Raw genomic sequence first — 22,244 nt, 5'->3', positions numbered from 1 at the left:
TTTTCATTTCACTCCTGTAGCACCAAATTGTAGACTCAAGATTCCTTAGCCATTCTACCACCAATTTCAAGTCCCCTTCTATCACCACATTTGTCAAGTTTAGCTCACTATCTACACCACTTTAATTGCAACAAGCAGTTCTGCTTTGAGAGAATCACCCATACCGTAGGGCCAGAAAAAAGTGCTATAATTTTACCTTCTCCATCTCTCACCACCCCTCCAATTCCAAAAGGGTCTGGATTACCTCAGCTACTCCCATCAAAATTCAGTTAACAAAACCTTCAATTGGTAGTATCTAGACCACCTCCACTCTGCCCTTTCTCTTAGAGCTTTTAGCAACTACTTCCCAATTCCTCCAGATATCATCAAAGGAGAATTGGGAGAACAACTCCAAAGTCTTGATCTAGTGGATCACCCTAACCATCACACAAATCCTGATTTCTTCCTTGCTTCTCTCCTTTGAGAAGATTCTTGCATTTCTCTCTTCCCAAATGGTCCAAATCAAGGCTGCTCTGACACATCACATTATCCTCCCTTTCTTCTTTGACCAAGTAAAACCAATGTTTTCAAAACCAGAAAAACCAGGTCCAGAACTGCTTTTTGGCCAAAAACCGTTGATTTGGTAAACGAACCGCTGACCTAGGCGGTGACCTGTCGACACGGACCGCTTTTTGGATGTTTTTTACTTTTTTATTATTTCTTTGTCAGAATGGGTCATCCATTCGGGAATCGGACCCCTGAACGGTTCCCTGTCCGGTTTGGTTTTAAAAACCTTAAGTAAAACAGGAGGGATCAAATAACATAGTAATCTCCATAGGTAAAGTCCACCTACACCCAAACAAAGAAGAAAACTAAAGCCAAAAATCTACAACAAAGGCTCAAGAAATCAATAAGTGACAACAACTATCATTACTGGATTTGCATAAGACACACAAGGCTGACGAGTGACAGGAATTAGGTCTTTCTTCTGAAGCAAGTCCATAGTATTTATCTTCCCTTAAAGTACTACCTTGGTTGGAGTGGGTCTACACCAAAACTCTTTAAAAGGAAAGGAAGAAATATGAGGAATCACAAAAGGTCTTGAACAAAGAAGCACAAGAAAACAAACCCTTAGGGTTGAGGGCCAAAATCCACTTCTGAAGTTTTACCAGGTTCCAAGCAAACAATTTGAAGGAGTTGTAAAAGGTCTGGACAAGCCAAAAATTCGTTATCCCTAAGACCTACATGGAATCCAAAGTCCCAACTAAGTCCCGCAGGATTCAAAGGGGAAACAACAAATCTTGAAACACATTTTTGTACAAAGAAACTAAGTATAAAGAGGGGAAGAGTTCCATTAACAGACAAGAACCAACCCAAGTATCCTCCCAAAATTTAACAGAAACCCCAGAGAAAACATCATACCTGAAGAAGCAGAGAAAGTGAGGTAGAATGTTGTGAATAGCTTTCCAAGGCAAGGCCGGAGTAGCTCTGTTAGATACACCTGCATCCCAACTTTTCATGCATGTTGCCTATTACTTCATGCCATAGTCTGTCCCTTTCCATCCTCCAAAGCCATTTCCCTAGCAAAGCCTTATTCTTTTTATCCATGCTACCAATACCCAATATTCCTTGTTGAAGATTCCTATACAAAACCTCCCATTTAACCAAATGATCCTTCCTTCCAACACCCGGTTCCCACAAGAAATCTCTCATAATCTTCTCAATTTTCTTGGCTTCTTTTTAGGGGATTCTAAACACTGATAGGAAATAGATTGGCAGGTTAGCAAGTGTGAATTTGATCAAAGTAATCCTTCCCCCCAGAGATACATAATTCCTCTTCCAAGCTGCCAATTTCTTTGCACATCTCTCCACTATGGGGTTCCAAAATCTGTTATCCTTGGGGTTTGCACCTAGAGGAAGTCCTAGGTAGGTTAGGGGCCAACTAGCAATAGGACACTCTAAAATATTGCTGTAATGTTCAATTCCTCTTCCTTCAAGATGATTCCTGCCATGCAAATCTGCTTTAAATTTCAGTTCCTCTTCACCAGCTCTTTCAAATTCCTTACCAAAATTTGCTCTCCACCCTCACAAAAGATTATAATATCATTAGAAAACTGCAAATGAGTAATTGGGACCCTATTTCTTCCAACCTTTCACTCTTTTATTATAGTTTCCCTATTGGCCTTTAAGATCATTCTACTAAACATATCCACTACTAGGGTGAATAGAAAGGGTGAGAAGGGATCACCTTGCCTCAAGCCCCAACAAGTTGGAAAGAAATCTCTAATAATTCCATTAAGCAAAATGTAGTGGCAAGATTTAACACAACCAAATATCCATTTGCACCATCTCTCCCCAAACCCACAATTTTTCATCACCTCAATAAGGAAGGTCCAGTCCACCATGTCATAAGCTTTCTCCAAGTCCAACTTGCAAACAAAACCTTTCATCCTCGATCTTTTCAAGTCCTCCACACATTCGTTAGCAACTAGGATCTGATCAACTATCTGCCTCCCCTGAATGAAAGCCCTTGATTTTGTGTGATTACGACTAGGAGAACTAATTTTAATCTCAATGAGAGGACCTTGGATAAGATCTTGTAAATGCTGGTTACTAGGCTGATTAGTCTAAAGTACATTGGATGACTAGCATCAGCTCCCTTTGGTATAAGAGCTAAAAGGTTGCATTCACCCCTAGGCTAATTCTATGCTTCTCTACAAATTCCTTGAAAACCTCGATCAAGTCATCTCTTACAATTTCCCACCAATCCTAGTAAAAGGCCATTGTAAAGCCATCTGGCCCAGGGGCTTTGGATCTATCCATTAAGAAAACAAAATTCCGAATTTCCACTTCTTCAAAATCCCTTTCCAACCAATTAGCTAACTCAATCTCCACACATGGCCACCCGATTCCTGCTATATTCATTATCTCATTCAAAGGCCTTCTAAAAATTGATTTGAAATGGTTCACAAAAATCTTAGCAATTTCCTCCTAATTGGTTATCTCCTTCCCTCCTATCTTTAAGCTGGCTACATAATTTTTCATCCTCCTGTTTGCCAAGGCATGAAAGAATTTTGTATTACCATCCCCTTCTTTAATCCATTTGCAACCAGATTTTTGTTTCCGACAAATCTCTTCTCTTAAGAGTACTTCTTCTAACTCTTTCTTAACCCTACATCTTAATGTTCTTTCCTCTACAACTAGAGTCCCCTAGGATTCTTTCTCATCTAGCTCCTCTAATTTAGACAAGAGAGTAACCTTTTGCTCCTCTACTCTTCCAAACTGCTCCCTATTCCATTCCTTAATTCTCTCTCTCAATCTCTTTAATTTTTTGTGAAATCTAACCCCTTTCCATTCCACGTAACACCTCATTCCACTAGGCCTTCACATTCCTCAAAAAGTTTGGGTGTGTAAGCCACATGTTTTCAAAGTTCAAACCTAAATGGGGTAGGGCCATTTGCAAAGGTTTGTGAACATAGCTTAATAGGACAGTGATCCAAGGTGACTATAGGTAAGGCTCTAGACACTAGGTTTCCTACATGAGATTCCCAAAGTTCATTAAAGAGGAATCTATCTAATTTTGAGCATTAGGTCACTTCTTGGAAATTTGACCACATGAATTGGGCTTGCAGCAAGGGAATTTCCTTTAGTTCATAAGTCTATAAATTCATTGAATCTCCTCAGACTAGCGGTAACCTACTGGTTGGGGTTGTTTGTTTCATTTGAGAATCTCACCACATTAAAATTCCCTACCACACACCATGGTCCATCCCATAAGCCCCTAATAGCATAGAATTCCTCCCACATTTCATTTCTTTCCCAATATCTATTTGGACCATAGACATTGGTGAGAACCCATGTAAAACCATTCTTGATGTTTTTGAATTTCATTGATATCGAGAACCTCCTTATCAATTTCTCCATTGACTCTACCACATCATTCTTCCATATTGCCACCATTCCCCTTGAGGCCCCACAAGAAGGGCTAAAATGTCAGTTCTTGAGAAAGTGAAAGAGCAAGGAAAGTGACAGAGGTTCAGATCTGTTAGGGTTGATCAATCTAATCGAACCAACCCAGAAAAGAGATATTTATATTAATCTTAGGTAAATGGACAAGAATGTCCTTACAAAGAGAACAAAAGAACAAAAGAATTGTACACTAAAGTACACGCCTATTACAGTACAAGAAAGAATAATAAAGTATAGTAGAATTACAAAACTACCCTTCAATAGTTCTTCTACACTCCCCCTCAAATTGATGCTAGGGTATAAGCATCAGTTTGTCAACAAGAAAGTTATGTCGAGCTTTGGTCATGGCTTTGGTGAAGAGATCCACAAGCTGTAGATCCGATGAAACATGTGGGAGTGAGATGTGACCCGCATGGAGAAGGTTACGAATGAAGTGATAATCCACCTCAATATGTTGCGCTCATGAAATACAGGATTGGTTGCAATCTTGATTGCACTCATGTTGTCAACAAACAGAGGAATAGCAGAAGAGTGATCAATATTCATGTCATGAAGTAGTGTCTTAAGCCAGATTATTTCGCTGCATACTGAAGACATGGCTCTGTACTCGGTTTCAGTAGATAACTTGGAAACCGTTTTTTGTTTCTTGCATTTCCAAGAAATCAGAGAATCACCAAGGAATATACACCAGCCAGTAGTAGAGAGATGAGTGTCAGGACAACCTGCCCAGTCAGCATCTGCACAAGCTCAGAGCTATGTGGATGATGAGGATGAGAAAAATAAGCCATGTGATAGTGTACCCTGTACATAACGAATAATCCGGAGAATTACAGAATAGTGAGGCTAACATGGAGCAGAAACAAACTGACTCACAATCTAAACCGCATAGGAAATGTCTGATCTAGTCATGGTTAGGTAGATAAGACTACTTACAAGTTGTCTATACAGGGTAGCATCAGGAAGGAGATCACCCTCATCTTTATTCAACTTATAGTTAAGCTCCAGAGGTGTATCAACGTGTTTAAAGTTAGTCAAGCGAGCAAGAGTCACCAAATCAAAAGCATATCTATGTTGATTGACAAAGTAACCACGATGACATCTTTGAATTTCGAGTTCAAGAAAGTATGTTACTGGCCCAAGATCTTTCATTTTGAAGGAGTTACTAAGCGTTTGAGTTTATTAATATCATCCACATCATCTCCAGTAATAAGGATATCATCAACAAAGACCAAAAGAAGATTCAATCCCTAAGCCCGCTTGAGAGTGAAGAGAGAATAGTCTGAAGCACTCTGCTGAAAACTAGCCTCCAACACTACTGTACGGAAACGATCAAACCAATCTCATGGAGCTTGTTTAAGGCCATATAGGGATTTCTTCAATTTACACACCAACTGAGGATTGTCAAAGTAACCGGGAGGTGGTTTCATATAAACTGTTTCCTGTAACTCTCCGTGGAGGAAGGCATTCTTGACATCCATCTAGTGAACTGTCCACTGTTTGAGAGCAATAATGGCTAGAAGCAAACGAACTATTGTCATTTTGGCTATAGGTGCAAAAGTTTCATCATAGTCAATTCCATACTCTTGCTTGTAGTCTTGAGCAACTAAATGGGCCTTATATCTGTCTAGAGTACCATTAGATTTGAGTTTCACGGTGTAAACCCACCGGCTACCAATTATGGAGGCATCTGGGGGAGGAGAGACAAAATCCCATGTATCATTCTCCAATAAAGCCTGAACCTCTGAATCCATAGCATCTTTCCAATGTTCAACTACTATGGCTTGGCTATAAGACTTAGGAATATCTGTGGATGACAAAATAGCTGAGAAGGAGCTATGACTCGAAAACAAGCCATAGTGATCAGGTGGACGAGAAATACGAGATGACCGATGCAAAGGAATAGATGAAGGTAAATCCTCAGGAGGAGAATTTGTACTTACAATAGTGTTGGGTGGAGAGGAATGACCGACTAGTCACTGTTGCTAGAGGTGGAGGAGGTATAGGCAATGGGCGAACTAGATGCTTCCTGAAATACATCTGAAGAGGCTGGAGGGAAGGAAAATCACATGTAGATCCAAAATTATGAAGAATAGAAATGGATGGTGTAGACAATTTACAAATATGTTCAAAGAATGAAAGATTCTCAAGAAAGATGACATTGCGAGAAATGCACAATCAACAAACTTTGGGATCATAATAAAGAAACCCCTTGTGTTCCGTACTATATCCCATGAAAGCACACATAACTGATTGAGTTGTTAGCTTGGTGCTTTCATGGGGAGGGAGATGGACAAAGCAAACACATCCGAAGACACGAAGTATGGATAGGTTTAGTGGACGATGAAATAAGGACTGATGGGGAGAAGAATTTTCAAGAATAGGTGTAGGAAGACTATTGATGAGATAAACAGCAGCGCAGGTCGCCTCCACCCAGAAGGTAAGGGGAGTATGAGAGTCTTGTATCAAGGATCTCACCATACTAGCAATGTGATGGTTCTTGCGCTCCGATACTCCATTCTGTTGAGGAGTATCAGGACAAGATCTCTGGGACTGAATGCCATGTTGTTTAAGATAGGTTTGAAACTCACCATCCTCACCATCATAGTACTCTTCCACTGAATCTGACCTCAAAATATTTATGGTGCTTTTAAATTGGGTCATTACCATGGCATGAAAGTTCTTAAACATGGAGAAGACTTTTGATTTCTTTCGAAGAAAGTAAACCATGCGTGACAAGTACAGTCATCAATGAATAACACAAAGTACTTATAACCCAAGCGTGAAATAACTAGAGACAACCACACATCACCATGAATAAGATAAAAAGGTGTAGATGCATGTTCAGTAGAAGATGGAAAAGGTAAAACATGACTTTTACTATAGCAGCAAGTTAAACAAGATTTATCAACATTTTTAACTGAAGAAGTATTCAAAGGCAAGCAACTAGAGGAAACTAAATAATCCAAATTTTTAGCATGAGTTTGACCTAAATGTCTATGCCATAAATGCCAGACATTATTACAGGAAGAAATAGAAGAACTAGGTGTAACGGATAGCAAACAAGAATCTGGTGAAGATCTCTTATTCTCGAATTCCAAAGCAAACAACCTCCCAAGCCTACGCCCCTTCCCCTTCAGCTCCCTAGTGTGCTGGTCCGGAATAAAACAACCATCACGAAAATAAGACATTATTACTATCATCAACGAGTTGCCAACAGAGATTAAACTAGTAGTCAATTTAGGCACAGAAAGTTTTGGGAAGATGTAAGGGTTTGGTCTTAGTAGTGGATAAAAATAAATCATTACAACCATATACAGGTAGAGAATCACCACTAGCAGTAATAATATGGTTGTCAAAGGTGCTAGGTTTAGGAGACTGACCGAAGGAGGCCCCAATCATGTGATTTGAGGCCCCAAAATCAATAATCCACATGTGGCAAGGAGATGAATACAAAAAAGCAGACTTACCAGCCAGTCCAAAAGCAGAAAAAGCAGAAAAAATAACTGAATATGAGCTCACAAATCTTTTTTTCAGTCAGAATTTCCCTGAGCATCTAGTTTGTGAGCTGATGATGAGGTGGCAGTATCAATATAAATAGATTCAGTTGAGGCCTGATAAGCCTTATGTTGTCCTTTCTTGGGAGGCCTAGTCGGGCATTCCACTATAATGTGTCATTGTTGTTTGCAGTAGGTACAAAAGTTTTTCTTCTTGCAATGGGATGCCATGTGACCAAATTCTTTGCATTCATAACACTGCAACTTTGAAAAGTCTTTCTTACCCTTCTGTGTGGTGGCTAAAAACACAGTATCAATCTCATGTTCCTTCTTCTGATCTAGTGCAGATAAGGTAAGAAGACGAGTTTCCTCCCTTAACAACTCTCCAAGGATTGCATCAACTTCAAGCACTGGTTCTCTACTGAGAATATTGGAGCGTAAAGTTTCATAATCAGGCCTGAGGTGCATCAAAAAATGCATGGTCTTTCTCTTATTGAGATGCTTCTTCATAGTCTTCACATAACAATTTGTAGACAGATACCCAAAGTGAGCCAGTTCGTATTCAGTCCAGAGATATACAAATCCTGCATAGTATTCCTGAATCCGCTTCTCCCCTTGAACATAAGAGAAGATATCAATTTCAATTTGATGTCATACGAGAGAGATCTAATGAAATCTCTTTCCCTAGATGCACAAAACACAGAGAACGTGTCTTTAGAGAAATCGAAACAATCCAAAGTCAATTGGCAATGATTAAAGTTGTCAAATTGATCAAAAAAGGATGAGATAAGGATCAAAGAGAAACCTGCTTTGATACCATGTCAGTTCGTGAGAAAGTGAAAGAGCAAGGAAAGTGACAAAGGTTCAGATCTGTTAGGGTTGCGCAATCTAATCAAACCAACCCAGAAAAGAGATATTTATATTAATCTTAGGTAAATGAACAAGAATGTCCTTACAAAGAGAACAAAGAACAAAAGAACTGTACACTAAAGTACATGCCTATACAGTACAGGAAAGAATAATAAAGTATAGTAGAATTACAAAACTACCCTTCAGTGGTTCTTCTACATAAAAGACCACCTAACACCCCTTGAACTCCAGATGCTTCTTATCCACCTCCCATCCATCTTCATCAGTTCTATTTCTTACAAAGAATGTCCTTACAAAGAGAACAAAGAACAAAAGAACTGTACACTAAAGTACACGCCTATACAGTACAAGAAAGAATAATAAAGTATAGTAGAATTACAAAACTACCCTTCAATAGTTCTTCTACATAAAAGACCACCTAACACCCCTTGAACTCCAAATGCTTCTTATCCACCTCCCATCCATCTTCATCAGTTCTGTTTCTTGTATCAAAACAATATCTGGCTTTTCCCTTCTCAGTAAATCTTTGATAGCTCTTCTTTTCCTCCCACTCCCAAGTCCTCTTACATTCCAACTGATTATTTTCATGATGTTTTCTCAAAAAATAACCCTATTAACCTGTTTTATCCCTAGTTTTGTTTTCTCCTTCTTCCACCACTTCCATTAAACTCAATATCACTTCAACATCCGACCTCAACCTTTCCACTTCTGATTTCTTCCTTCTTTTTTTCTTTTCTTCATTTTTCCTACGATAAACCTTTATCTTATCCATTCCATTCCCTTGGTTGAATCCAAGTTCTAACTCTTTACCACCCTGGACCCCTATTTCTTCTTCTTCCCTCTGTCTAGATAACTTCAACTTACCCCTATCTTCTATTTCCATTTCTTTCTTCTTTAAACCCTCAAATTCACCCCAGATCAAATTCCAGATTCTATCAGCCTCCTCATTCTCCATTGTTCTTCTTTCCACTCCCCTCCCTTCCTCCACCCCTGCCATACTAGTCCCCTTCAAGCCTTCAGTATCTGGTTGGGAAACAGGTGAGGGAACCGTTGTATCTGTACCAAGCACCGGGAAACTATCAGTACCAAAAACAAAATTGACAAGAATAACTGACATGGGAGGTTCGGGTGGTTCTCCACGCTCTTCCAAGTCTGGTGAGTCAGATTTTCTTCCAGAGAATGGAGTAGAAATCTCTTTACCAGGTTACTGAGCTAATTGCGATCTCAACTTTGAGTCTCTCTTATTGGGAGACGCAGACTTCCCTACTTCAGCTAAAGATACCTTCTCCCTCTCTGTAGTACTAGCTTCGACCTCACCTTCTCTGTCGTTTGTAACCTCTTCCATAAATAGGAGCTCCGCATGAAAGCTCTCCTCCTCATTCAGTTGCAAGGTTTTGTTTTCCTCAATACTGCCTATGTTGGAAGGTTCATACGATTCCGCGTCACTTTCTCCCTCACTTTCCTCCTAGGTCTTCAACAGTGGCTTTTTGAACCTCGGATTGCGTCATTCAGGTGAGTAGACAGGATTCCCTTTGCTTGGAATCCAAGCCTAAGTTGAGAGCTCCGCCTGGCCGTGATGTTTGGAGTTCACAGGGTTAGGACCGATCGATGGAGACGATGATAGACCAGTGTTACAATCCATCATCGCCCCAACAATCTTAGTCACGCCTTAGATAGATGAGGCTAGACTGGCAAAAAGTTGACCCAACCCGCGAACTCGATCCAACCCAATCCGAAAAAACAGGGTCAGGGTTTCATATTTAGCTATTTGAATGTGAGAATGACTCGACCGGACCTAATCCGGAAAAAATTGGATTGGATTGGGTCATGGGTCAACCCGTAGATCCGATTGTCAAGTATAATTAGGATTATTTATGCATTGTTAGAAGGTTCCACTCTTTAATTTTTTCTATTTAGTCTTTAGTCTTTATTGTTTATTCTTTAAATTGTTAAATGTTCAAATTTTTTTATTTTATATTTAGAATTATAAGATTAATTCCTTTAATTTTGACATTTTCATGTATTTTTTTTTTAAATTTCAATTATTTTTTAGAATGACCCAAATTGACCCATAGATCAATCCTAACCTAAACATTTAGGATTAGGGTCTAGCATCTGATAATCCAACCCGAAATTCAACTCAACACAAAATCAACTTGAAGTGTTTTGACCCAACCCGAACCTGATTCACCCAACCCAATTGCCGGTAGACTTGTTCATGGGTCGGGCCGAGCCGGGCTTTCATTCTGTATTAACAGATTTTTCTAAGGCCCGAGCCCGAGCCCGAGCCCAGGCCCGGCCCGACCATCAGGCCTACAACTTGGGCCTGAGCTCAGCCCTCATAAAAAGCCCGAAGCCCGGGCCTGGGCCCGAGCCCGACATTTAGCCCATACTGTTATTACTGTTAAAGCAACTGAATAGAGAGAGAGAAATTATAAAGAAAATAATAAAAAATGTATATATTAAATTATAAATATATATTTCAATAAATATTATATTATTTATATATTTTATATAATATATAATGCTGAGACGGATCGGGCCAAGCTTTTTTAACAAATCCCAAGCTCGGCCCAAAACACAGTCGAGCTTACTGTGTTAGGCCCGAGGTCAGACCTATGGGCCTAATTACATGACCAAGCCCAACCGGGATATGGGCCGGGCCGGACCATCGGACTACCCAACCCATCAACAGTTCTAATTGCCAGGTCTAAATGAGGCACATGACTCTCTTTGAAGTCGTGACATAATAGGCGGGGTTGGGCTTTTAAAAGCCACTCCACCTCCTCCCACGTGACCATTTAAAAAATCACATGGTTTAGGTCCATGAGCCGAGCCTGGACTTGTTTAGCTCCCGGCCTGGTCCCAATCTCTTTTGACAAATGAATGTTGCCCACCTTCTTGTTGTTCATTAAACCACTTGTCAGGGCCTGCATAAAAGTTCTGCCATCTGTCTTCCCATCTTTTATTCCTGAGCTCCTAAATTGGTCATTTGACTATTGCTTTTTGAGTCTCAGGCCAATGTTTAGTTAAAAAAATGTCAACTTTCTTCTCTTGCGCCCCACGTGTAAAGTTGCTTAGTTCGGTCTCTTCGTCTTTCTCCCTTCTCCCCTACCTCCATAGTTGCACTTCAATGGAGGTCGCCAACCGTACTGGATAGGAATAACCTTCGGTTTCTGCAGAATTGTTTCAGCAACTCTTTTCCAGTTAGTTGGTGGAGAAGAGGTCTAGGGGTGGGTTCAAGTCGAATTGAGCCAAATAGTTAGCTATTTAAGCTAGCTCACCAAGTAAGATGAGGCTTGAACTCGAATAACTCGACTGTGAGTAAAATGATTTATGAAAGTAAAAAATTATATATAAAATATTTGTTTTTATTTGATATTTAAAAAATTAATAATTATAATAATTAATTTTTTTATATATAAAATAAAAATATTATATGTATGTATGTAGGTAGGTGTGTATTTATGTATGTAGAAGCTCATCTCGATTAGTAAATAAGTCTATAAATTGGGTTCGAGTTCAGTTCAAACCTCAGTTTAAACCCCTAGTCTCAACCCCATACTTTCTCCCCCAGCTTATTGTTTCCATTTACCTTTCCAACTATCAGAAACTCCTGCTCAATAGGCTCCTTCTCACTACAGCCTTTCAGCTCTACTCAGTCTGGACATCTTTTGCCCGAGCCAAAAATTCTTCAAGTAGTCTTGCAACCTCCTGCCATCCTTGACCCTTCCTACCTTGAAGAAAGCACACCAGTTGCTTCTTTCCTTGCCCAAAATGTTTTTTTTTGCATTTTATCACGTACCTTCTTCCTCCTTCAGTACCAAGTTCTTTCCAGTTGGGTTGCTTGCCTTTTGAACTTGCTTCGAACACGAAGTCCCATACCCATTCAACAGCTTCAAGTCCTTCAGTCAGTACCACAGCCTTCTTAGCTTCTCTAATCTTCAAGCTCTTCAATCTTCTGATTCAGATTTCTTCAATCAGGAACTCTTTTGCTTCCACCTTCAATGCTCGCTTCCACTTTGCTGCCTCCATTAACGTCCCCATGGTACCAACCTATGTGTTTTGGGCCTTAATTGTGCAATACTTCTAATGATTACCTAAGGCTATGTTTGGTTTGAAGGAAAAGGTAGGGAAAGGAAGGGAAAGACGGGAAAACCTATACAATATTTTGTAAAGGTTTTCCCACCTTTCCCTTCCTTTCCCTGCATTTTCCTTCAAACCAAACATAGCCTAAGGGTTTATTAACTAATTCCATGTTTTATAAAATTTTCCTGACTTTTTAGATTTTCCAAATGGCTTGGTGAATAAGCAAAATTTCCCATCTCTGCATGGTGAAATGTCTATTGGTATCGAAATTGTGAACCATGTTTGTAACTTTCTTCATGTTTTAACAAACCAATAATTTAGATATCCCCTTAAAACAATTCAAAGAATATATACAACCAATGCAAGCCATTCACAGCATGCAGATAAAAATATCAAGCATACTCGCTTTCTGTGTTTAATTTCTCTGTAGTGCCACTTCCTCTTGAAAGTTCATACTCAGCCTACAAATAAAAAAGTGCATCAGTAAGACAAATATTAATCCAATTCTGAGATCAGCAGATCTCTCCATTGAACAAATCAATATTGGAATAATAAGGAAAGAAAAGGAAAGAAAAGACAAGTTTTCTATTGACAAAGGAAAGAAAAGCAAACAAGATATTATCTTAAGACTAATCTTTTCTTTTTCTTTTTCTCTATCTTTAATGATCAATTATTGTTGAAGCAGTCTAAACCCTTGACACATTTTTCTGTAGCAAACACAAAAAATACAGGTTTATATTGCAATGACAAACAATATACATATAACTTGCAGACCAAGAGAACCGCAATGGATTTTCTAAAACAGAATACCATATTTTATTAAATATCACTTTAGATAAATTTTCATACTTGTTGCTTGGCATGATCAAATGCTTCCATCCACTTCCGAGCTTCTCCAGCAGTAGCACAAGCAATCTTGCAAAGAAATCAAAGTTCCATAAAAAATGAGCTCATTCCAAGAAGATAAAGAAAGGGATCCACATTTCTGCGGTGAAGAAAAAAACAGAAATTAACTCGAATATAGGATCACACATGCATTCTATTCAGGTGGTGCTACTGGACTTGGGCACATAATCCAAATAGTAGATCCTGTATCAAGGTTTCCCAGAGGAGGGGGGAGTTGGAGATATTGCAAGAAAGTCAATATCATGAACCTTGTGGTGTTTATTCATTTCCTTTTCTTGTTTTTTCTTTTGATTCATAATAAACATTTTATTATTTATATATGTGAATAGCTTACAAAAGGAGGGAAAGAAGACATCCTGCTATAGACTAGAACAATACAAAAATTATTAAAAAAAGCAGTGTAACAAAAATTTTCTTTCTTCCATCTTGACACTATTGGGCAGTTTTGTCAAAAAGATAGTAGAACGAATTGCCCATTGATATTGTGGGTGACATGGACTTAAGGCAAAACTCTTGGAACATCCTCCTTACGTTTTTCTTGTCCGGTGAATAATTGTAAAGTAATGGACAGATAAGTAGAAATATTTATGATTTATAGTGTTCAATCTCAGAGATTTTCATTTAGGTTTATCATAAACTTGTTAAGCAACATTAATATAGTAAGAGTTTGGGTGTTGCATAGGTATACTAGGACCAGGGGCGGAGTGAAGTCTTAAGGTTGGGGGTTGGGGGTCCCTGGCCCCTCCAAGATTTTTGTTAAAACCAACATTACTTATATAGTTGCTGGGTGAAGGCAGGGGCGGACATGTAATAAAGTGGGTCCTTTGGCCTCCCAAAAGCATAAAAGTCCCATTAATTACTGCTCTCTAACTCTCTAATGCCCCTTCACAAAAATAAATAAAAATAAAAATAAAATGTTTATTTCTTTCATAAAAGAGCCATAATAAATCCAAACCATCCCACCCTATTTCTCTTTGAACCCTACTTCCTCTACTTGTGGGATTTGGCCATTTGGAAGATGCCACTATAGGTGTAATGTGAGTTGTGCCATGCTTTTGTTGTGCCACCCACACTATAGCGAGCTGTGCTAGCATGACATGAAAGTATAGGGTGGGGGGCTTGCAGCCTTGCACAAGCTTGGGATTTGGCCATTTGGGAGATGCCACTATAGGTGTAATGTGAGTTGTGCCATGCTTTTGGTGTGCAACCCACACTATAGTGGGCCATTTGGGACTGTGGCCCATGGCAGGCCAGCCTTGCCTGTGGGCTTGCACCATTTTTTTTAAGTTGTGGGTTGAAATGGAATTTTCCTTATACTTTATATATAAATGTTATAATATGACACTTATAATCTAGGGCAACTTGGATAAAAGAAGGGGACAAAAACACGCCCTTCTTTCATGCTTTTACAACTGGAAAGAGAAGAAGAAATATGATCACAAGAGTTCAAATAGAGGAGATGGTAGAGACATGGGGAGAGATACAAGAGAAAGTGATGGGCTATGATGGGCTATTACAAGAGGCTTTATACAGGAAGGCATTGGAGCTGGGTGGCCTCGGGGGGCTTAGAACCTAGGCAGCTAAGTGAGGGATCAGCAAGATGGATAGAGAGGGAGATTGAGGTAGGACAGGTTAAAGAGGCTTTGAAGATTAATGGTGATAAAGCACCGGGACCTGATGGCTTCAATTTCAACTTCATTAAAATCTGCTGGTATTTCATGGAGGAGGATTTTATGAAAATGTTCAGGGAATTTTCTCTCTAGTTCAGAAGAAGAGTGGAGCAGTGAATATAAGAGATTTCAGGCCAATAAGTTTAGTCCATATAAATTATTGGCAAAGGTTTTGGCTTGTAGATTGAAAAAGGTGATTCATGAGGTGGAAGGGGAATTTCAGATGGTGTTTGTAGAGGGGAGGCAAATTCTGGATGGGGTGCTGGTGGCTAGTGAATGCATTGACTCAAGAATAAGAAGTGGGAGACTGGGCTTGGTTTGTAAACTAGACATAGAGAAGGCCTATGATCATGTTGAGTGGGGATTCCTAGAAGAAATGCAAAGGCTGATGGGGTTTGGGGAGAAATGGAGGGGTTGAATGTATGGGTGTATATCTTCAGATTCTTTTTCATTGCTAATCAATGGGGTCTCATCAGAATTCTTTCAAGCGTCTAGAGGGTTGAGACAAGGGGATCCAATCTCCCCCTTGTTATTTGTATTAGTGATGGAAGCACTTAATCTCCTTATGATGAAAGGGGCTCAAAGGGGTTGCATAGAAGGCTTTAAAGTAGGTGGAGAAGGTCCGTGTATCTCTCATCTTTAATATGCAAATGATACTCTAATTTTTTTAGACGCCTCAATAAATCAAGTAGCAAATCTGAGAGAAATCTTGGCAAATTTTGAGATGTTGACAGGGCTGAAAGTGAATTTAGAAAAAAGCATATTGATAGGAGTGGGAGATTTGAGTAGGGAAGCTTTGGATCATTTTGCAGTGGTGCTGGACTGTAAGGTTGGGGAGCTACCTTTCCTCTACCCTGGGCAGCTGGTGGGGTGTAATCCAGTTGCTGTCAGTATTTGGAGACCCCTTATAGAGAGGGTGGAGAAGAGGCTGGATAGGTGGAAGGCCAGTATCTATCACTGGGGGGGAAGAATTCTCCTAGGAAAATTGAGAAGGTTCAAAGGGACTTTTTATGGGAAGGGGTGGGGTTCCAAGAAGTTCCATCTGGTAAAATGGGAAAAGGTTTGCAAGCCTGAGGGAGGAGGTTTAGGGCTGAAAAGGATAAAATTTCTTAACAAAGCATTGTTAGGGAAATGGCTGTGGAGATTTGGGCAAAAGAGAGAAAAGGAAGCCTTATGGAGGAGGATGGTGGTTGGGATATGGGGTTGTGAGGCTTGGATGGGAACCAAGAGAAGGAGCTCTTATGAGGTAAGTGTTTGGAAAGGAATTGTGAGATTTAATCAGGAGTTCAGGGGATTGGTGAGATTCAAAGTTGGGGATGGATCTAGTGTTATGTTTTGGGGAGATGATTGGACTGAAGTAGAAAAATTGTGTGAGGTTTGCCCAAGGTTACGGGCTGACTGAACAAGTTACAATTGATCAGTGTTTACGAGAGGAGAGGGGAGCAGTTGATCGGGAATCCCAAATTCAGAAGACCTTTATTGGACCAAGAAGCAAAAGAGTGTATTATGTTGCTGGAAAAACTAGAAGGAATAAACATTTCAGTAGCCACAGGAGATGGTTTGTTGTGGAAAGAGAGCAAAGATAGAAAGTTCTCAGTAAAGTCATTATACAAGACATTAGTAAGAGAGAGCCTAGAGTCAGGTCAGATAAAAGGAGTGTGGGGTAATCCGGTACCCCCAAGGGTGGAAGCCTTTGCCCAGTTGGTAGCCCATGACAGCATTCTCACTACAGGTCACCTGAAGACTAGAGGCTTTAATTTGGCGAACCGCTGCTATTTATGTCACATGGAGGAGGAGACAGTCCTTCATTTGTTCTTTTCCTGTATTGTGGCAAATTTTATTGGAATTTCTACTTATTTCTGTTTGGACAAAGGGTGTTTCAACCTTCTTCTCCAGAAGAACTATTCTCTAAATGGCCAAAACTCAAAGGAAGCAAGAAATTCAGGATCCTGTGGAGTTGCATCCTGTTTGCAGTCTGCTGATCACTTTGAAATGAGAGAAATAGAAGTGTATTTAAGGACAGGTCAAAGAGCACTGATCATCTGGTAGCAACAGTGGGTACAGTAGCTTCAGATTGGGTTCTTCATCTTCCAGATTTCAATCAAGTGAACAGAACTGATCTGTTAGAGAACTTCTGGACTACAACCTTGTAACAATGAGCTATTTGCCGTTTGAGTTTGTCTGGAGTTTGGTTGGTATGTCAGCTTGACAACCAACTGTCTTGCATTGTACCTCTTTTTTCAGTTTCTAATGAAATTCTCTTTTATCATTCAAAAAACTATGATAATATGACACTTATAATATATTAAATATAATATTTTATATTTTATAATGTACAAAATAAATTTATATCCATAACATATGCCATTTTACACTTCTAGTTGCCACAAAACCTATAACCCAAAGATATGGCAGTTCTCTCACCCCTCATCATTTATGCATTTCTGACTTTTTGTAACAATATTTTTGTTGTTTATGCTGTGAATCCCCATAATGTGATTGACCTAATATAGCTTTCTCATTACCATAAGCCAAAAAAACTATCTAACTTGCCCCCCCCCCCAAAAAAATAATAATAATAAAAGAAAATTCCTAGCTCCACCACTAACTAAGACCAAACTACACTTCATTTCATAAGGGCAAGACTATTAAGGATTTTTTTTTTTTGAAAGGTAAGGTTTTATTAAAGAGAGCAAATAAAGATACCACAAGGGGGGAGGGGTTCCACCCCAAACAGGAACCCAGCCAACTGCTTACAAGAGACAAACTACTACATCAGCTGGGAGTAAAATTTTCATTCCATACTGTTGAGCTGTTGGGCCATACCTTTTTTACTTCTTTCATTTGTTTATTTTTAATATTTATGGGTCCAAGTCATTTTGGGCCTTGTAATTTGGAGTTCTTTTACTCCTGCCGCCCTACTAAGGGCAACATTGCAATTATATCTTAATTGTGATTAGAGCTGATAAAAGAAGATTAGAGGGGGCTGAGAGATGGTTTGGTTATCTCCTCCAAAACACTTCTCTCTCTCTCTCTCTCTCTCTCTCTCTCTCTCTCTCTCTCTCTCATCCATTAAACTGAACTCTCCTCTCTGATTTCCTACTTGTTTTCTTTTATTAAACTTTAATTTATTGTCGTTCTAGTTTCCTTCTTGGTATCAGAGTGGGTCCCTTCATTTTCTCTTCTCTTCTCTTCTCTCTCTCTCTCTCTCTCTCTCTCTCCTCCATTAAACTGAACTCTCCTCTCTGATTTCCTACTTGTTTTCTTTGATTAAACATTAATTTATTGTCGTTCTAGTTTCCTTCTTGGTATCAGAGCAGGTCCCTTCATTTTCTCTTCTTCTCTCACACTATACACTCTAGGATCAGCAGGATATATGGGGACATAAGTTTCTGATCATTCTCCTATGCTGTCGCCCAGTTGTTTGAGGCTTCTTGGAGATTTTTTATTGCAGTCTTGATGCCCAGAATTTATTCCAGGAGATTTCCACCCAAGACCTATATCAACTAGAGAAATTGGACCTGATTCGGGCTAAGGGGTAAAGAGACCAATTGGGGCTGGCACTTGGGGCTTTGTTGGTGTCTTTTTACTCAGTATAGAGGGCGTCTGCTGTTGGATAGTGATCTGGGAGGACTGCCATTGTGATGATTATGGTTGTTTTCTCTTTTCTGCCACACATTAATACAAATTGTATTTACCTTTTCAAGAAAAAGGAAGGGAAAAAACTTAACAAGCACTGTAAGCAAATAATTCTAGTGCATAAGTTTTTACTTATCAGAAAACGAGCAAATAATTCTAGTACATAAGGCAAATTCCAAAACAGTATCTGACCTTTTTTCCAAAACGAAAAGATACATAGAAAATGTTCCTATACTTGATGCCTATGTGTTGTAGATTCTAGAACCAATTGAAACAAACAAATAAAATACAAAATATGATCACTTACTTCTCCTTTTTTTGTGTCATCCAACTGGTTGTAAAAGCGTAGCACATACATATCCTAGAGAAGTTTTAAAAGATATATTTTTATTGTTAGACACATAAAAACAGACAAAAGAGAAACCAAGATCCTAGAACCAAATAAAGAATGACAAAATCCAGTTACATGGTTAGGAGAGAGGAGGAAGGGAGGGAAGTTACATTTTTTTTCTATTCAATTGTTAAGAAAGCATATCGCAGTGAAGAAAAGCACACAAGCTCTATAAACTGTAAAAATCCAACATGCAAATATAACACTGAAACAAAGAAAGTAAAGACCATTCATACGTGAACTTACCTCATCATTGACCTTCCTACGCCCTAGCTCCTCAACCATAAGAGTGTGCCCAATGACACCCTTCCTGATAGGTATCTGCACTCAAAAAAGGAAGGCATTTTAAGTAAACAAGGAGAAAAAGTAGAATTTAAGTACATATATGTAACAGCATATATACATCTTAACTAATATCCTAAAACAGGAAGGATAAGTATGCAGGGGGGTACACCCAAGTATGTATTTATGTATTTGTGCACACATGCACAATGTTCATTTATACTAATGTGTTCAAGTATGTGCAAATTGTAAGAGATGTAGAGCAATAATTAGTGCCGTTATATTGCTGTCAGTTATTTTATTGTGGTCCCCACTACTGCTGTTACTTGTTTGCTGTTGTATATATATATATATATATATATATTGATAGATATGCTGTTGTATATTTGTTGTTAGGTTGCTGTTAGTTTTGTCAATTTTTTTAAATAAATAGCTTTGGCTCGATGCACAGCCCAACCTGGCCCAAGGCTCGGACCACGGGCCAGCCTGGCTCGCGGCACTGCACGGGCCCGCATGGGCCTGGGCCGTGGGCCGTGCTAGGCCGACCCCCCAAGTTATCCCAGGGGAGGGCGGCATGGCCCACAGGCCACCCATGGGTCGTGTCGTGCCGGCTTGTTTTACACCTCTAGTATCGGCCCATATTGGCCGATACATATCGTGTCAATGGCTTACCGATACGCCCTTCCAGGGGTTGTATCGGGTCAGCCACCGGTTCAGAGGGTAGCCAGGCCTTCAACGGCCCCTCTAAACCAGTTTCGAAAAAAATAAATAAAACGTAAAAAAATGTACCAACATAGGCCGACACACTCGGCGTATCGGCCCGTGTTGACATTTAGAACCTTGGTTTGGACAGGTTGCTAGACGCGATCATGATTAGTACATACATTCAAGTCTATCAATCAGAGTGTTGTCACAAAAGTTGGAAATATTGTATGAAACCAAAAGCATGCCATGACAGGGTAACACCGTTCATGGAAAAAATACCTTGGAAATAGGAGATTTTAAAATAAGTAGGACCAAAACAGAATATATGCTATATAAATGTAATAGCAATAACAACAATAACAACAACAATAGGAGTGCAACTCAGGGTACATTTAAGATTGGAGGCCGAGAGATAACTCCATGTGACCTCTTCCATTACATCGGTTCAATATTTCCTAACAAGGAGAGATTGAGGAGGATGTCATTCATAGAATTAGAGCAGGATTGGCAAAATGGGGGGGGGGGGGGGTGCATCCAAAGTCTTATGTAATAGGCAAATACCACTAGAGTTAAAAGGAAATTTTTATAAAACAGTTGCAAGACTATAAATGATATATGGAGTATAGTGTTGGGCAGTCAAGAAGCAATATGTCCTAAAAGTGAATGCGACAGAAATGTGCATCCTGAGTTAAATGAGTGGAAAAACTATAAAGGATAGTGTTAGAAATGAAGTCATTCAAAGGAACCTAGGCCTAGCTCCAATAGGTAATAAAATGAGAGAAAGTAGACTAGATAGCTTAGTGATGTGCATAGAAAACCATTGTTGTGGAAAAACCCAAGAAAACAGATTCAAATGGCACCCAAACTAAAGTAAAAGTAGAGATGAAGAGAAACAAGCACAGACAGAGAACACACACAGATTTACGTGGTTCGGCTTATAGCCTACGTCCACGGGCGAAGGAGGAACAGAAATCCACTATGAAGCATGCCAAATATTTCATGTGAATGGAAGTAAAAGCTGGCTCACTAAGTAATATTTTTACATGTTTTGTGTTTTCTTGCAGTATTGTGGCCCATCATTATTACATATAGCATAATTTTAACAGGTACTCCATAGACAATCCAAGTGCCTCAGTTACTACAATACTCTCACGACAGTGAGCATGCATTTTCATTTATTCAGACATGTTTGGTGAATGGTCATATGATTTCAACATGTCCAAAGTATTAACTCTTCTAATAAGTGCATAGACAATCCAAGTCCCTCAGTTATTACAATACTTTGTCTCATGACAGTGAGCATGCATTTTTGTTTTCTCGGGCATGCTTGAGGAATGGCGAGTATGGTTACAACGTGGCCAAAACTTTGAGTCTTTAACTCTTCCAAGAAGGGCATAAACCCATCAAAAGCAATAAGACATAAAAAATTGTACTTATGCCACTCTGTAACTGTAAATTTCTTGGCTACAATAAAGAATTCAAGCTCATTATTGAGACCACAATAATGCTTTCTTTACTTGAAGTAAGCTTTCCTCTGTAATCGTTTTCTTGGATAATCAACATCTGTTTTGAACTAATCTTTTACATCTAGGATTTAGATGACTTCGTTAACTGATTCTGGCGCATTCCGCCTCATCTTTAGTAGTTCTCGTGATCAAATTTCAATGCCCAGAGCTAAAAATGAATAACCAAAACCAATTAAATATCAATCAAGCGGAAAAAAGATAATAGAAGGGGAAGAAAGTTTACAATGCCGGGATTCTCGTGAGGATCGCGCTTGTACATCTCAAGGTATGTACCCTTTAAAAACAAAAAGCGGAGATGGCAATACTCGTGACCGATAGTGTCGGTGCCCAGATGATAAACCCAACCAAAGTACTCGAACATCCTCCTCTCTTCCGACCCATTCTCCAATCCTTCATTGTTAACCATTTTGGGCGACAATGACATCCAAACAACATACAGCTCCTTTGCCGAACACCCCCTTTATTCAAATTTATATTTCGATCAATTCCCAATGAACAGGAGGAGACGGAGCTGTGATGTGTTGGTCGTAATGCGAGAAGCTGAGGTAGGAGGTGGGATCCAAGAGGAATCCAGAGAAAGGGAGAGAGAGAGAGAGAGAGAGAGAGAGAGAGAGAGAGAGGGGCTCCGACCAACGGAACCGTTTTTTATGTTTGTTGGTTTTCCATCTGGAATGGAGAACAGAAGTGCTGAGATTTTAGCGGGAACGCCGGAAGTTGCTTAAAT

At 39.5% G+C, this 22,244-nt stretch overlaps 1 protein-coding gene across 6 annotated transcripts in view; it reads right to left on the bottom strand.

Moving 5' to 3' along the window:
• The window catches only part of LOC104589049 (protein ENHANCED DISEASE RESISTANCE 2-like), a 170,368-nt gene extending 148,157 nt beyond the window's left edge, over window positions 1-22,211 (bottom strand). Inside the window, exons 1-5 of one of the 6 annotated variants that reach the window (XM_088893219.1) lie at window positions 21,744-22,211; window positions 19,254-19,328; window positions 18,924-18,977; window positions 13,251-13,316; window positions 12,804-12,862 (exon numbers count right to left, since the gene is read on the bottom strand). In XM_088893219.1, coding sequence (XP_088749345.1) covers window positions 12,804-12,862; window positions 13,251-13,316; window positions 18,924-18,977; window positions 19,254-19,328; window positions 21,744-21,944 — 455 coding nt within the window. In that variant the 5' untranslated portion in view covers window positions 21,945-22,211. Of the gene's footprint in view, window positions 1-1,401; window positions 10,037-12,803; window positions 12,863-13,250; window positions 13,317-18,923; window positions 18,978-19,253; window positions 19,329-21,743 lie in introns of those variants that run through there. The other 5 variants (XM_088893220.1, XM_010247229.3, XM_010247228.2 and 2 more) reach the window with 5 other exon arrangements.
• Between the last annotated feature and the right edge of the window lie 33 nt (window positions 22,212-22,244).

Source organism: Nelumbo nucifera, chromosome 8 (assembly GCF_055504915.1).
Source record: "Nelumbo nucifera cultivar China Antique chromosome 8, China Antique-T2T, whole genome shotgun sequence".
In the NCBI taxonomy this organism is placed as follows: domain Eukaryota; kingdom Viridiplantae; phylum Streptophyta; class Magnoliopsida; order Proteales; family Nelumbonaceae; genus Nelumbo; species Nelumbo nucifera.
The sequence above is the reverse complement of the archived record's forward strand: the minus strand, read 5'-3'. Positions and strand labels throughout refer to the sequence as shown.